At 33.3% G+C, this 17,202-nt stretch overlaps 2 protein-coding genes across 3 annotated transcripts; one reads left to right on the top strand and one right to left on the bottom strand.

Annotated features, from left to right (window-relative positions):
- The first annotated feature begins 644 nt into the window (after window positions 1–644).
- Iswi (nucleosome-remodeling ATPase imitation SWI) lies at window positions 645–8,811 on the top strand. 2 transcript variants are annotated; one of them, XM_073085969.1, is made up of 17 exons: window positions 645–968; window positions 1,056–1,276; window positions 1,603–1,860; window positions 2,282–2,405; window positions 2,811–3,098; window positions 3,396–3,609; window positions 3,936–4,207; window positions 4,528–4,755; window positions 5,021–5,266; window positions 5,541–5,646; window positions 6,148–6,287; window positions 6,839–6,945; window positions 7,170–7,303; window positions 7,519–7,634; window positions 7,707–7,927; window positions 8,015–8,155; window positions 8,400–8,811. In XM_073085969.1, the coding sequence occupies exons 1-17, from the start codon at window positions 918–920 to the stop codon at window positions 8,599–8,601; spliced, it is 3,069 nt and encodes a 1,022-aa protein (XP_072942070.1). In that variant the 5' UTR covers window positions 645–917; the 3' UTR covers window positions 8,602–8,811. The 2 variants fall into 2 exon arrangements, with proteins under 2 accessions (XP_072942070.1, XP_072942069.1); XM_073085968.1 differs by having other exon boundaries at window positions 6,148–6,293.
- Window positions 8,812–9,253: 442 nt separating this feature from the next.
- On the bottom strand, window positions 9,254–15,627 carry LOC140751879 (CCR4-NOT transcription complex subunit 7). Its single transcript, XM_073085970.1, has 8 exons — window positions 15,285–15,627; window positions 15,100–15,210; window positions 13,883–13,992; window positions 12,714–12,827; window positions 12,029–12,147; window positions 11,393–11,550; window positions 10,841–10,981; window positions 9,254–10,502 (listed from the first exon to the last, which is right to left on the bottom strand). The coding sequence occupies exons 2-8, from the start codon at window positions 15,208–15,210 to the stop codon at window positions 10,386–10,388; spliced, it is 870 nt and encodes a 289-aa protein (XP_072942071.1). The 5' UTR covers window positions 15,285–15,627; the 3' UTR covers window positions 9,254–10,385.
- Window positions 15,628–17,202: the final 1,575 nt, after the last annotated feature.

Genomic DNA, 17,202 nt, shown 5'->3' with positions numbered 1-17,202 from the left:
ATGAGTGTCAGTGAAAGGACAGTAAGAAGAAGACTGGCAGAAAAAAATCGAAGTGCTTTCCGCCCATTTCAAGCTCCACAATTACTGAGCCACTATCAAAAAGACAGACTTCAATTTGCTAGCGAGCAATCAAGTTGGACGATGGACGAGTGGAGTAGTTCTATTTTCTGATGAAAACAGAATTGCTCTTAGAGGACCAGATGGACGTAAAAGAGTCCACAGACGCCCTAATGAGCGGTTTGCACCTTGTGCATTGGTCGAAACCATCGGTTATTAACTACTTAAAGAGTGGAAAAAATGTTAAAATAAATAGTATTTTATAATAATATTAAACACGGATGAAGCATGTAAGCTATGACCATATTATATTTTATATAACTTTGATTGACCAAATAATTATTTTTGGTTAGGTTGGTTATTAGAAGAGATAGGATAGCTAATGAATTCCTTCACGATTAACCATTCCATACGATTAATGTAGGGAATCGTATAGATCCATGTGAGTATCGATACGAATCGTACATTCCTACATGATAATCATTCCGTTAGGAGTACCTATAGGTGTTCTGTGGCCTGTGTGACGTTTTGCACCTTGTCTGACGTCTCGCACTTTGCCGCCTTCATGCCATTATTTCTTGATACGTAGTCTGTGGTACTTAGGCTGTCCTGTCCCAAGCTGCCTTTTCAGTTCTCACTCTCAGACAGAAACAGAACAATAACCATAATAAATTAACTTAATAAAGCTGTCCTGAATAGTGAACTCCCGACTCGCAGGGTAATAAGCTGCTGTCTGTGGCAGGCAAGTTAGTAGTGCAATAATATTAATAAAAACTTCGTTTAGTTCATTTGGATAAACTTGAGCTTTGTAATCGGCACGTCGATATAAGAGATTCTGCCTGCAAAACTACTTAAAAACTATGTCACAAACGGAGGAAGCTATTGAACCAGCCGATGTTGGCGACAATTCTGTAAGTATATCGTGTTTTACGAAAATACTATTGGTGATTTCGAAATTCGTCTAATATAAACATCTATATTTAATTATTTACGAACAGAATGGATCTTCAAGTGATACAACATCCTCAAGGGGCAAGGAGGGAGATTTTGAAAGCAAAATTGAAACTGATCGTTCTAAACGATTTGATTTTTTGTTGAAACAAACCGAGATCTTTTCTCATTTTATGACAAACACGCCAAAAGCGGGAAGCAGTCCTCCAAAAGCAAAGGCCGGTAGACCCAAGAAGAACAAAGAAGTCGATATACCTGGACCGGGAGAGTTAGTATACCTTACTATTATACACATTTATATACATTTTGTTTTATTTTCAAAAAATTATTTATGTCAAGAACCATGAAAATACTGGAGTTTGCAGTAGAAATTTTAGCTAAATTTACACATAAAATAACAACAATTTGATTTAAATAATTCTATATCCAAAATAGGCAAAAAATTGATAACTCCAATTAAATTTTTAGTTTATATTTTTTTTATCTCATATAAATAAAAGTACTGTCTTATTGAACCTGTAAATAATTGTAATCTGTGATTAATTAATAATACATAGTGAGAGAAAAAAAGTTAGGACTATTATTTGCTTGCAGCCACCGACACCGAAAGACAGAGCAAGAGGAAGATGAGGAGCTTCTTGCTGAAACCAACACTAAAACAAAACATATATTCCGCTTTGAAGCCTCCCCTCCCTACATCAAGAATGGGGAGATGCGAGACTACCAAGTCCGCGGTCTCAATTGGATGATATCTCTCTATGAAAATGGAATCAATGGTATATTGGCTGATGAGATGGGTCTCGGCAAAACACTACAAACTATCTCTCTATTAGGTTACATGAAAAACTTTAAGTAAGTTTTGTCATAAGATCAATATGTTTTAATGTATAACTAACTGACTTTCTATATATTTACTAGTTATCCTGCATTCAAAGATGCTATGGACTTCTGCTTATAGTGTGGAAAAACTGTTAAATAGTAGATAGCTTGTCACGAAGGTTAAAATCTAAATGAAAATATTTATTTTATTTTTTGTAGATATTTTACAAAATTCCACTTTGTAGGGTGTTTCGTTATGGAGAAGAAGCTGCAAAAGAAATTTCATAACTCACATTTTTTTTTAATTTTCTCATATAATGTTAATTTACACAAATGTTGCAAGCAAGAAATTAAGCATGCAAATCTGGATTTATTTCAGACCACAATTTTATCGCTCAAATTCTGTTCTTATTAGTTCTTCAACATTCCTTTATTTTTACTGACTTCCTTACAGAAATGTTCCTGGACCACATATTGTAATAGTGCCTAAATCCACTCTCACCAACTGGATGAATGAGTTTAAGAAATGGTGTCCCTCAATTCGAGCAGTTTGTTTAATTGGTGATCAAGAAACTAGGGTATGTAACTTACATATAAATTTGACAGCTTTCAACTGTCTCCATACAAAGATGAGTTAGGTACTTGATGTTTCAAAATATTTCATAAAGATGATTTGGGTTATAAAACTTCATTGAAAGGTTATTAAATTATAATAAAACAACTATTATAGCGCAACTGAGGAAGTATAGATGTAGGGCTGACTAACAGATGTGGTTACCATTTTCATCCTCTAGACTCTAGAGTATCAGCACATCTGTTATTGGTTTCGGGTAGAAACCCCATTATTCATGGACTGTAAGCAATTATGGAGTTTGTGGACAGTGACCACTTACCATCAGGATGCATGTTTGTTTCATACTTCAATTTAATAGAAAAAATATACAAGCATATTATTATAAACTTAACTATTATATCTCCAACAGAATACATTCATTAGAGAAACCTTGATGCCTGGTAACTGGGATGTATGTATCACATCGTACGAGATGATCATCAGGGAAAGATCAGTATTCAAGAAGTTCAACTGGCGTTACATGGTTATTGATGAAGCTCACAGAATCAAAAACGAAAAGTCCAAATTGTCAGAACTGTTGCGGGAATTCAAGAGCATGAATAGACTGTTGCTGACAGGAACACCACTTCAAAATAATCTGCACGAGTTATGGGCTCTTCTGAATTTTTTGCTCCCAGATGTATTCAACAGTTCTGATGTAAGTTTATTTGAATTTAATGCTTGTCTCGTCTCTGCTTTAAATTATTTTAGTGTGAGTGCTAATAGCAGGTGTATAAGATATTTTATATCTTCGTACCTCAAATTGCTCCTTTGATATACATAAGTAGTATATAAGACTTACCTCTTACATATTTTACAAGTTGTGCTTTGGTCTTCGTTTTCAATATAGTGCTATCCATATTAATTGCAGAATCCACATTATTTATATTGTATCAACGAAGCATAGTCTCTATTATGTTTATTTAAAATAATCTTGATTTAACACCTTTTATAGGACTTTGATTCATGGTTCAACACCAATGCTGCTCTCGGAGATAATCAATTAGTGTCTCGGCTACATGCAGTGTTGCGACCATTCTTACTGCGCCGGCTTAAATCTGAAGTGGAAAAGAAGCTTAAACCTAAGAAAGAACTCAAAGTGTATGTTGGTTTGAGTAAAATGCAGAGAGAGTGGTATACAAAGGTTCTATTGAAGGATATTGACGTAGGTAAGGTGATCTCTTTTTAAATAAATAGACTAAATGTCTGTTTTGTGTTACAATTTTGGCATGAATGTATGAGTCCCCATAAATAAAAAAAATAACAATACCATAGAATCCTTGAATATATAATCCAGTTTGATAATTAGACCGAAAAGAGACTTGAAAGACGGGTCACATACCCTAATTTTGAGTAAATATCTTTTAATTTTTTTGTACCAATCTGAACTCTACAACGCAATGTTTTATTGTATGGATTACGTCTGAGTTCATTACAATTAGTGTTTATAATGCTCGTAAATGAAGAAATTAATTTGCAACATTCCTTTACGCAGTGAATGGCGCTGGCAAGGTGGAGAAGATGCGTCTTCAGAATATTCTCATGCAGTTGCGTAAATGTTGCAACCACCCGTACTTGTTCGATGGCGCGGAGCCCGGCCCGCCTTACACAACTGATGAGCATCTCGTGTACAACTGTGGCAAAATGGTCATCCTTGATAAACTACTTCCGAAATTACGTGAACAGGGCTCTAGAATACTCATATTTTCACAAATGACAAGGATGTTGGATATTTTAGAAGATTACTGTCTTTGGCGTCAGTTTAAGGTATTTCAATTATATTAATTGTGAATTACCTCTATCCTAGCTGATTACACATTTATTGCCGACCCATTCCTGGCTCACGGTGTGAGAGTAGCTTAGGCCACAGCCCATCATTCTGGTCAAGTGCATATTGATAGACTGCACACACATTTGAGTACTTTAAAGCATGTAGACTTTTTGCGATGTTTTCTTTAAGTGTTATACAGTTGATAATTAACATCTAATACGCACAAAACGAAAATTGAGCCGAATTTTAAACCACTATGCCGTCTCTGCATTTTTGATCATCTATACAAACATGTAATATTTTTTTTTAATTTCAGTACTGCCGTCTGGATGGTCAAACACCTCATGAAGACAGAAATAGACAAATCGAAGAGTATAATGCAGAGGGGAGTGAGAAGTTTGTGTTCATGTTGTCCACGCGCGCTGGAGGTCTCGGTATTAACTTGACATCAGCTGATGTTGTCATCATTTATGATTCGGATTGGAATCCGCAAATGGACTTGCAAGCTATGGACAGAGCTCATCGTATTGGACAAATGAAACAGGTTTGCATTTTGAAAATAAATCTTGTTGAAATTTTAAAGTATGTAGTTTTGTGTAAACCGCATTATTCTATCTTTTTAAAGTGTAAATTTAAAAACTATCGCTTCCTAGTCCACCATAACTATGTACACTGCTTGCAATACTTTAACACATGTGTGATTATTTTCCATAATATTCCATTGATATACTTTAAAAGTACAGAACTTAATTACAACTTCATGGAGAGTTTTTTTTTTAATGTATTGACATTTCATATGCTAATTTAAGGTGCGAGTTTTCCGTCTGATCACTGATAACACTGTAGAAGAGAAAATAGTGGAGCGTGCGGAAGTTAAGCTTCGTTTGGATAAGCTGGTCATCCAGTCTGGCCGCCTGGTCGACACCAAGAACCAACTGAATAAGGATGAGATGCTCAACATGATTCGACACGGCGCTAACCATGTGTTCTCATCTAAAGACTCCCAAATCACAGATGAAGATATTGATACGATTTTAGCAAAGGGTGAATCTAAGGTAGATTTTTATTTAATTTATAGTATTCTCTGTTATCATGTATCAATTTTTAGGGACTTTTCCTTTCACGCGAGTCTAAGCTTGCATGCGTGATCTTAGCGCACGCATGAAATAACTTGCCGCAGTTTTTTCGCAAACATCGTGCAAGTGTCACGCATGTCAGGCAAAGTATCTATGAAATTATGCCAATGCATGCGACCACGTGACAGGAAAAAGGTCCTTAGTATAGTCAAATTGCCTGTGGTTTATTGTGTAATCATAATGTATTTTTCAGACTGAAGAATTAAAACAAAAATTAGAAAGCCTCGGAGAGTCATCGCTGCGAGCGTTCTCTATGGATACTCCCGGCGCAACTACAGACTCAGTATACCAGTTTGAAGGTTTGATTTTCGATTCAATGCCTTTTATAATCAGGATGGAATTGATATGAGATTAGCTTGAGATTAGTGTAGTCGTATGCAAGGGTAAGACTTCCTCTGGATTCACCTTCACCCAATTTAGGTCCAGAATTTTATTATTGAGGCAAAATAATAGTAGCCTACTTGATGAACAAGTGATTGTTTTACAAATACCTAAATTTGACGAAAATATTTTTATTATGTATTTTATTTGTCTGAATTAATGATAAGTATTCTATTTCAATTATACACCTAATATATGATGTTAAAGTGACTGAGATACGCGACTGCGACGTGAGAATGTGGTGTCACATATTCCTTGTCCGCCGCGGTCTTTTTTCTGTCTAACTTGCATTTCATACAGTATGTTATTATGATTACTGTGTTAGATGTACACATCTTTGGAGTCATGAAATGCAATATACGAAAAATATAATTCAAACACTATAATACCTTTAATTTTATAACGATTTATCCTCACAGGGGAGGATTACAGAGAAAAGCAAAAGATAATACCAGTCGGTAGCTGGATAGAGCCGCCGAAAAGAGAACGTAAGGCTAACTATGCAGTGGATGCTTACTTCCGGGAGGCTCTGCGAGTGTCCGAGCCCAAGGCGCCCAAGGTACAGGTAAATAAGTGTAAAGAGCTACTACCTGCTACCTGCTATAATACTACCTGCTCTACTGGGTGGAGGTTCGATAAAATTTACATTACTCTTTTATCATCAATGCCTTTGTGTAATTGTTTCACATCTATTAGCTCTTTATGCTCATATCTATATAGTATATAAGTATATAAACATATTTTTAAGTAGCTCATAATGGTTTCTTATTTCTGTTAATTGGCAATTTTATTTTTAAGTTTATGAAGATGTAATAGAATGTGTGTTGTATGCAATATTTTTTCTTTAAAGCTTTGAAAGTATTGTTACGATGTTTATCAATTTTTTGTCGAGGTTATTGTTTTGCTAACATACATAATATATTACAGCTATATTGGTTTCTTTGTTTAAATCTATTCATTGTATAGTTAGTAATTGATGTGCGTTGTTTCAAAAAATGCTTCAGAATATGTAAGTAGTGTAGTCAATGAGTGTAGTGAGTAGTGCATGAAGTTTAAGCCAAATTTTATACAATTAATTCACTTAACATACATAAATATTGCAATGTACAGGCTCCTAGACCACCTAAGCAGCCAATTGTGCAAGACTTCCAATTCTTCCCGCCGAGACTGTTTGAATTGTTGGACCAGGAGATATATCACTATCGGAAAACACTTGGGTAAGTTTGCTCATTTTTTATGGCATTGACAGACTTTAAAATCATTGTTTGAACTCAGTTAGCGCCTGAAGTAGTCTCATAAGATGAGTGTGTTTTACAAATACGGTATTGTTGGCGCAAATTTTAATACATAGCCCAATGATGACGATGTTGATGGGAAATATAATGGAGTCTAAATTTTGACAAAATCCAAGTTTTAATGTTTATGTACCATGTTGAAACAGGTATAAAGTGCCGCGTAACCCCGAATTGGGTCCAGATGCGGCGAAGATACAAAGGGAAGAGCAACGTAAGATCGATGATGCAGAGGCGCTTACCGAGGAAGAAGTGCAAGAAAAGGAACAATTATTAACTCAAGGTAAATATGTATTTAAACATTATCGGATCAGTTAATTTATCTTTTAAGTACTTAAGGTACAAATATATTTGTAACTGCCACATTCATTTAACAATACTTTATAAGACATAGGTTCATGTTATGCTTAGACGGAGCGTATTTGGAAAAAACTTTGTGAGTTCACTTTTAGTATTGTTTTATTTGAGTTTTAATATTTTACTGTTATCATGTTTAAGGTTTTACAAATTGGACGAAGCGGGACTTCAATCAGTTCATAAAGGCAAATGAGAAATATGGAAGGGATGACATAGAAAACATTGCAAAGGATGTTGAAGGAAAAACTCCTGATGAGGTCTTTATTTACTATTTGGTCAATTGATTTTTTTTTGTGGTATGAAGCTTCACATGAATATTTTTTTCTAAGGTTATGGAGTACTCTGCCGTGTTCTGGGAAAGATGTCACGAGTTACAAGATGTGGATCGGATTATGGGGCAGATTGAGAGGGGCGAAGCGAAAATACAAAGGAGGGCTTCGATTAAAAAAGCATTGGATGCTAAAATGGCGCGGTATAGAGCGCCGTTCCATCAACTCAGAATCTCGTATGGTACAAATAAGGGAAAGAATTATGTTGAAGAAGAAGACAGGTACACATCTTGGTCATTATTATGATTTCTTGATAAGTATTTAAGCTGGTGCATATAACATTTTTAATATGTATAATTCCTTTATAGATTCTTGGTATGCATGTTACATAAGTTGGGTTTCGATAAAGAAAATGTATACGAAGAGTTGCGAGCCGCCGTGCACGCGGCGCCGCAGTTCCGCTTCGACTGGTTCCTTAAATCACGTACAGCCGTTGAGCTTCAGCGCAGGTGAGATACTGTTATGTAACGTTTAAACATTTAGGTACTCATAAACATTTTACCAAATAAATCAATGACGCGCATCTACTGGTCTTCAGTACCGAGTACCGAGTACAGACTCGGCGAGTATCTGAACGATTCACTCGCTGCAATTTTTACAACCCCTTTGGTATTTCGACTTGTTACAATTTTAGTGTACCGTTTATATTAAATGTCATTGCATTTTAAACTCGAGTGTTAATCTCTTTTTTAGATGCAATACTCTCATCACATTAATCGAAAGGGAGAATCAAGAATTAGAAGAAAAGGAGAGGGCAGAGAAGAAAAAGAAAAGTGGAAACGTCAATCAAAATACTCCCGGTGGAAACGCAGTGGGCAAAGGCGCTAATGCCGGAAAGCGCAAAGCTGACAATGCCCCAGACTCTGCTCAGAAAAACAAGAAAAAGAAAAAGTAAATTCATGCAATGCCATAAGAGATTCCTTCTAAAGATGATGTGATTGAAGAGTGATGTCATTTTTCTCGAGTTTTAACTTATTGTCGTGATTCAAGTTTTACCTAGAGTATTGTGTATCGTTGTAGTAAATTAACATTCCCTTCATGTGCCCGACTGTCATAAAATTAAGTTTGATAAACTAATCAAAAAAATAAAAGAAAGATCTTTAAATTGTTGTATTTTTTACCATATGCTTAATTTTAATGTGTCTATACTGAGACAAACAAATATTTTTTAAATTATGAGTTGTTGTAGTTTAGATATTTTTAAATTGCTGTTCTAACTTTACAGGGTCAGGTTGCTGCCTTAGGCGCGTTGTGGAAAAAAAATTAAACACTATAACACTTTCCCTAAACTGAGAAATATAAATGAGTACTTATTTATTTTAAGTTGTTAGTAGTGTATTACACTGTATTTTAAATCTATAAAATTCTATTGCCTCTAACAAAAACAAAACGTTATCAACTTTCTTCGTTGATAGCGATAAAAATTGTCGCAGTATATTTTGAACCTGACTTATTATAAAGAGATGTTGTTATATTAGTGTTTTACTAAAAAGAAAAAGTGAACAGAAATAATATAACTTAGCACCTAAAAATAATTGGAAAACAAGTTTTGGTGATATCCTTTATTTACAACTCAGAAACCAGGTTAGGTGCATCACACAGGTACTACATGTAATGTTTTACTTTTTTCCTATTTCATTGAAATATTGAAATGATTGAGATAATTGATTTAGATCTATCATAGGGTAGCTGTTAAGTCGGAAATAACGGGGTTATTATGTTTGATGATATTAGTGTTATTTTTTTCTGGAATACGTGCAAATAAATAAGCAGCTACTTATACAAAAAGATATACATACAATATATTTGATTAAACCTTATAGTACGTCTTAACACTACACTATTACTCGCAAGTAAAAATAACATACATCAGGTCCTATTATTAGTTTTCAGCATGTGAGCTTTGCTAACAATTATTAATTTTCCACTTGCATTAATGTTCGAGTGAATTTTCGAAACTTATCGTTCTTACCTTACTCGTTGGCAAACAAGTTTTTGTACTTTTTTCTACGATAAATATTAATCAGTGTTCTATTAATTAACAGGACCTAATATATGTCTTAATTGTATAATATTAGGCTAACCCTTCATATAAACTTATTTATACTGTTTTAATGAATTTATTCTTTCACACTACCGACTTTTAAGACTAGGTATTTACTGTGTTGTATACAATCTTTTGTATAGACAAAACAGTTTGAGAGATATGGAATGAAAGAGTTAGTAGGATATATCAACCACTAATATGAGAGACCCACCAACTCAATTATACAACAGAGTGTAGATTGTATTATTTTTAAAGTAAGTCTCAATTCACTTACGCAGTATTACCAATGACGTCTATAGTTTCATAAATTAACTTCACGTTCATATAAAGTGTTAGCACTTTACTACATAGTTGCTAAAATAGATGAAATAATTTGAGATAACGATTAAAATACGAAATTAATGACGTATCATGATTATAAAACATTTATAGAATAAAATAGTGTCGGATACAATAGATTCTTTACAAAATTACGTTTTCATTTATTTTCATCCAAACAATAATTCAGTCATTTTCTCATAGAAAACACTGTTGGTAATGTTTTTATCACTATTTCACCATTGCACTCAGTCCGGGAGGAGGAATCCCCGTGGCTGTGGCGTAAGGCTAGAAACGCACACGGAGTCCCCCGATCAGGAAGAGTTCCCGTTTTCCCCGTTGTCCTGAAAGTTGTTGGCGTTGACCGAAAAGGGCGCGCCAAGACCGTAAAGGTGACCGCTCGAACTCTCGATGTTGTCGTCAAAGAATATCTGTTGAAATTATTTGCGATACAATAATCTTTAAAAGTAAAAAAAGACTGAAGGTACATTTTATTAAAATATGTAGTTAGTCATTTTAAAATATTTGAAAGTACCTAATTTTACAGGACGAATTTAACTTTGAGTCATATACTGTTCAAAAGTCAGTGTGCCTCGAGTGAATCTCTGTTGTCCCCAATTAAGAGGCCAAGTTTCAACCACTAGGCACTACTACTATCACTGCGTTTTTGTATCTATATTCAAGGTTACTTGCACGCGATTGAATCAGAGAAATTTCAGGTTATTTTCTTGTCTTATCTAGCTAAAGAGTAAAAAATTATTATCTTTACCTCCTTAATCTTAAAGAACGCCATTCCAGTGAGGTGTGAATCGGACCCCGCCTGATGTTGCGGTCCCACTCGTCGCAGCTCCAGCTGGTCAGCGACTTCCTGTAATCCGCCTTTCAAATTCTTGCAGAGCTTCATCAAGTACTGCAATAATTATTTTATGTAGTACAGGTATGAGGGTATAACTGGGTGGGAAAAGAAAAATTCTTCAAACAGGACCTTTTTTGAGTATTGTCTACAAATTTTAGGAAAAATATTCTAAACTAGACCACACTTATCATAGGGCGAAGGAAATATTTCTGAGACTTGTCAACCTCTATTACGTGGGGAGTAAAATAGGAGCTTGATAAAATAGAAACTCGAAAACTATATAAGTATTATTTTAAGATTTTCAATACATAATGTGTTGTCAAAAAGTCAACAAGAAGCAACAAAATTTATAGACCAATCGGTTCTTATTCTTCTGTGACTTTAATGAGGTATATTTATCAAAACTTCTTATTGTGCCGTATTATATAAATAAAAATATAAATGATTGAGAATTATAAAACTTACTTTTACATCGTAAACAGTTGGAAAATACAACCGAAGACTCTCAAAGAAATCATTTTCATCCTGTGGTAGGTTCTGATCGGTGAGCAGCTTGAGTAAATATCCAAAGTCATAACCAGAATGAAAACTTAACCATTTGATATTGTCCATAAGAACAAGACCTGTAATAATCAACTTTATTCACAAAAAAGGAAAGTACTTATAAAATTAAATAGGATAACTAAAAGCTATGTAGCTACTGACTACATAATAATACTAATTATGAAACAATTACACAATGCTAACAATTATATTATGTAGTTTTTAAATTGCGTCAGTAAATGTGAATTAAACATCACAAATTTACATTAATAGTTACTTAATTAGTTAAAAGCTATATAGAGTTATAATAAGTACATAGTGAAATATTATTTTATGTACCAATGTTAACTTACTATGTACATACTTTTGATACAATTTAAAAAGTAGTTACGAAATATTAAAATACATTCATGCAACATGTAGGGAAGCATTTAGTTAAAACTACTGAATGATTTATTGAAAACAACTGATTCTCCTATATTATTTCAATTAACAGTCAATAACATAAATGTATGATAAAAATAAAGGTCCTTTGTTTGTTGTAGCAGTAATTTTTACCTGATGACATTAGCAGCTCTGCAAATTCTAATGGCTCTATACCATCTTCTTCATGTTTTCTGAATTGTAAACCAGAATTCTGTAGTAAGTCAATGGAATCTTGAGCATACATGTCTTCCCTAAAATAATTAAATTCAAATCTCTAAGTAAATCACACTGTATAATACAATAACTGCCATCACCATCTTTTCATAATGTAATAACATAATTTTACCATAACTAGACATATCTTGTAACCATATAAAAATATCTATAGAATTATAATAACAATAGAGCTAATAGCCTAATAATCTTCCGAAGGCACCATGTCCATAACTTGGCTTATAACCAGTGAACAATAAAGAAGCTGCCTCATGTGGTATATTATGAGGCAGATGAACAAAATACTCACATACATACTAATACTGTATAAAATAATACCCATTCTTGTTGCTTTCTAGTCAGATAAAAAAAGAAATAATTATAGTCTGGAATTTAGACTACTTAGCATATTCATTATTTTCAATACAATTTATACATAAACGTAAATGCATCTACTTATTGCATGCATTCCTGTGTTCCCTACTTATTCCAGTTAAGATATCAATGCCCTGCAGACTACTTAGAATGCAAACTGGTATCTTAGAATTAGATAAACTGCCAATTTCCTTTAATAGCTGTATATAGCAAAGAATAGTACACTTACTGAAGATTGAATTTGAAATTGAACTGCCAGGTAGTGTACCCCGGTGGAGTTTTTCCATTCTCATCCATAAACGTGAGACCAAGTTGAATAATTCTTAATAAATCAACATTACATCTGTAACATAATTATTTATTATAATTAGAGGTTGTAGGTTTAAAGATTGTTATAATTAATTCTCATAATTAACTTGTCAATCACCAGTATTTGGACAATGTTGTGACATGAAATGTAATTGAAACTATAAATAATTTAAAATAAATCAATACTCATAATGTATGATTTTTCTTTAATAATTTGCCAAGTACGAGTCGAACTCGCACATGGAGGCGTAACATCAAATGTTTATTATTTTTTATTTACCCATTTTTATTTATTTTATTATTTTCAACAATATTTAATTATATTAGACAATAATAGATGGCGCTGGAGTGATGATGAATGATACGTAAATTTTCAACAATATTTAGTTATATTACACACTAGCTGACCTGGGAAACTTTGTACCGCCTCAAAATCTATTTATCAAATATATTTCATATAAAATATAGCCTGCCTATGTTACTTGTGGATAATGTAGATTTTGAATGGTGAAAGAATCTTTAAAATCGGTCCAGTAGTTTTTGAGCCTATTCATTACAATCAAACAAACAAAGTTTTTCTCTTTATAATATTAGTATAGATAAATAGATGGTGTTGGGGTGATGACCAATGATACGTAAACAATGTATAATAAAATTAAAATAACTATATTAAAATATGTTTTATGGTTCTTATTTGTATTTATTATAATACCGTTTATAAATGGATTGTCAAAATTTCAACTGTTTCCCTAGTGCGGTTTAACAATTAGAAAAATACCGGTCTGTTGTATGGAGACCCCCTTTAATATTCAACTTTATTTTAGTTTTAGTATTTGTTGTCATAGCAGCCACCGTTATACATTTTCTGTAAAAAATTCATGTGTCTATCTATTACGGTTCCGGAGATATAGTCCTGTGATAGACGGACAGAAATCGAAGTCTTAGTAATAGGGTTCCGGTTTTACCCTTTGGGTATGGAACTCGTAAAACTATTCACCTGAACGGTTTGGAATGCTAATTCAGGTGATGGATTTAAAAAAGAGAATAATTTGTATTTCATAAATATGTGAATTTTAATAAATATCTTACCTGAGTAGTTGGTATTGATAATCTGCAGTTGATCTAAACTCTCCAATAGGGCGAGCTACAACTCCAGGAAATTCAGTGTCCATTGCCACCCAGTGGTACTTCTGCACAACCTGTCAACATTTTGTGTATTATGTAGCTAATTTAGATCAGGTACATTTTACCCTTGTTTTTTTATTGTATGTATGTATCTTTGGCATGACCTACAGCCCAAATGGCTTAAGGGATGTTAATATTAACACGTTAACTGTGGACCTACATTATATGAAAAGAATCTCTCACATGTAAATGCGTTTTGAGAAAATATGATAAGCAAAGTTTATATTATATGACAGCTTATAATAAATATTTAAATAAAACTACCCTTCTTATGTATCTTTTTTTATTTTTTTTAATGACCCACTAATGTATTCAATGAAAAAAAGCTCTCTGCCTATGTTTGTCATTAAACTATTTTTTTGTTGACTCTTGGTTAATTTTCGTCATCTCGTTCCTCGTCTTTTTGTTTGTTTCTTTATCATTTTTACTTTCTAATTAAAACATTTGGTTACAAAATATCTGTTTTATTTTCATTCTAATAGTACAAAAAACATTGATTTATTTTAAAAATGTATTACTTGGCAACCCTATGAGAATATTCCCTAGTTGTTGCGCCATTTTTATTTACATTTCTGTGTTCATATGTGTATGCAATGAAAAGTAAAACAAATCACACGTGTAGACTATGAAAACGATTCTAATTTGTATAGAAATGTGGCCCACATGAGGTGCATGCACGTATCAGAGTGACTTAACAATGACCCACATGTGGGGCATTCACTGTGAACGTGTTAATATATGAGGTGGCAAAGGCTATATTACATCCTTTTCAGTTAATTGTTTTTAAACAGTCAGATGTTTTGTTTTTATAATAATTACTAGTTAAAAATTAAAACTATTAGGACTGGGTTGCTTTTTACATAGTAAGGTTATAGACGGAGAGCAAAAAATTAGAACATTATTTTATAAAAGGTCTTTTTATTTAGCAACCTTGATAGATGTTGGTTTTACACAAAAATGACATTGAATCTGATTAGTAGCTCAAAATAAAATTGCAATAAAGAATAAGGTAAAGAATATAGTTTAGAATTTTCAAGCTAGGCAAGCAATAGGCTAAAAATCTCCCTTATAGCATAGCCTGAAGTGTACTTTACATGAACATATGAAAAATATTAACAAACCTGTCTTATTATTTGGAATTCTTCATGCAGATTGTGATTCCATACATCTTTGATGCCGCAATCTCCGTTCGCTGGTAACTGCGATAGAGACCCGAAACTGGCTGCTGGCATCTACATAAGAAGAGAATTATAGTGTCACGTACATAAAATACTATAAGCAAGCGTACAGAAGACAAAATGCATACCTTATATCTTTTCTCTAAATCTAAGAGGCCAGAATCTTCAACTTTCTGGGACGCCGTGTTTTCTGTTTATAATTCTAGAGTGGGAATAAATTACTTGTGTATTATAGTTGATTATGGGAGACCAATCCAACTGCTTTGCGTGATCTCGATAGTATAGAAGTTGCCTCTTTCTGCTATTTATAGTGTGTTTTCTAATTAATGCTACGTAGATAGCAAAACTGTGCTTGGAAACTAGAAAATCCTAGCAAGAAAATGAATGAACATGAACACAAACTCAATGAAATATTGATTTGATATTGAATTGTGTAAAGTTTGACATTTTAGTTTTTTTGAGCATTTACAGAGATTGTTGTTTTCTCTGCATGTTTGATGTTCTGCAAAAGCATTTACATCATGCAGCCATAAAATATTTTAAACGTGGAGTTAAAAAATAATAAAATCCGATTCCAAAAAATAAATAATATACATTTTTCGTAACATTGAAAAAATTCTGCAATCATCTGCTACTGATAAGCAGAAAGTATATAATCGATACCATAAGAATCGATTATAATCAAATCGTGAGAAATCGTGAAATAATTTTTGTTCTCGCCTGAAATGTATGCTTAAGTTAATTATAAAAAATGATCTTTTAATATATCCCTCCATATTCAGAGATATTATAGTTTATTTATAGGTAGTTAAATAGAGCCTAAAGGTTAATGTCTGCCCCTGTATATATTACGTAAACACTCTTTGATTTGTCCTTATTTTCGCTTATTACATGGATCACTCGTATTTTCAGTAATCTTTTGTAAACAAAAAATAAAAGCAATTAATATGCCTAATTAATGATTTCACTCAGAAATCTGTAATCTGTATGTATGAGACCTATTTTACCATTTGAAACCTTATTTGAATAATGCTATTATTAGGCGAAATGGAAGGAATCCACGGATGTAAACCGTGACGCGAAAATAAAAAAAAATGTAGTTAAATGGCGGGAAAATATGTTTTGTTGTTTGTTGGATAAATAATAATAAAATATTCCGCTAATAATGCTTAAGTTACTTAAGGTTTGTTCCTCGCCAGTAAATGAATAATCGAAACATTGTAATTAAGTATATAGGCATGTAAAATTATTGAAAACAGTACCCTCGTGAATATAATTAGATTTAAGCAGAATTTGTGATCTCGCTTTATATTTTTCCTGCATTTATCTATGTATTATACCGAGATAACGGTAAGATTTCAATTCTGTTATTTTGTTGTATTGTAAATTATCTTTCTCAGAATTACAGTCATTTAATTATATTTTATTATTTTCTAAAAGAGTCAAGTCAAGTCTAAAAGAGTCGTAAAACTTTTGTGTGATTTTTACCCACTAATACTCCGCTGGTGGTCGTCCTCAGCGCTATGTGGAGGACTTCAGGATCTCCAACGGAGCAAGTCCCTCTATTAGATATTTACCCAGGTGAGTATTTACGCGTACTACCCCTGGTGATACCACCACTACTACACTACAGATACCGTCACCCTCCACTGTGTCTCTAGTTGGGCGGTTCAAGCTCCCAATCATGTAGCCCGTAATCTCTGAACACTATTTTAGTCGCTTCTTACTACTGGTACTACAGTAGGTCTATTGTGGTCCCGAGACTACAGCGACACTACCTGACTCTTGAAAATTCTGAGCTAAGAAAATTCTCAGCTTGTGCAAAATGACTTTGCGAGCGAATAATGGGATTAAAATCCGTCCTAAACTTAGTTTGTTGAGTTAGTTACCTTACCATAGTAAGAAAAAGTACTCAAGCACAGACAGGGATATTCTATCTTCAATGGCTAAAGTCGGAGTAATTTGTAAAGTAAAGCTCAGACTGCAAGAAATAAGTGCTAGCAGATGGAGCCTATGACACGAGAGTGAAGTCAACAAAGTACCTCT

The sequence above is a fragment of the Epargyreus clarus genome, unplaced genomic scaffold (assembly GCF_041222505.1).
Source record: "Epargyreus clarus isolate Ecla_fem2 unplaced genomic scaffold, WU_Ecla_fem_2.2 ptg000023l, whole genome shotgun sequence".
NCBI lineage: Eukaryota > Metazoa > Arthropoda > Insecta > Lepidoptera > Hesperiidae > Epargyreus > Epargyreus clarus.
The sequence above is the reverse complement of the archived record's forward strand: the minus strand, read 5'-3'. Positions and strand labels throughout refer to the sequence as shown.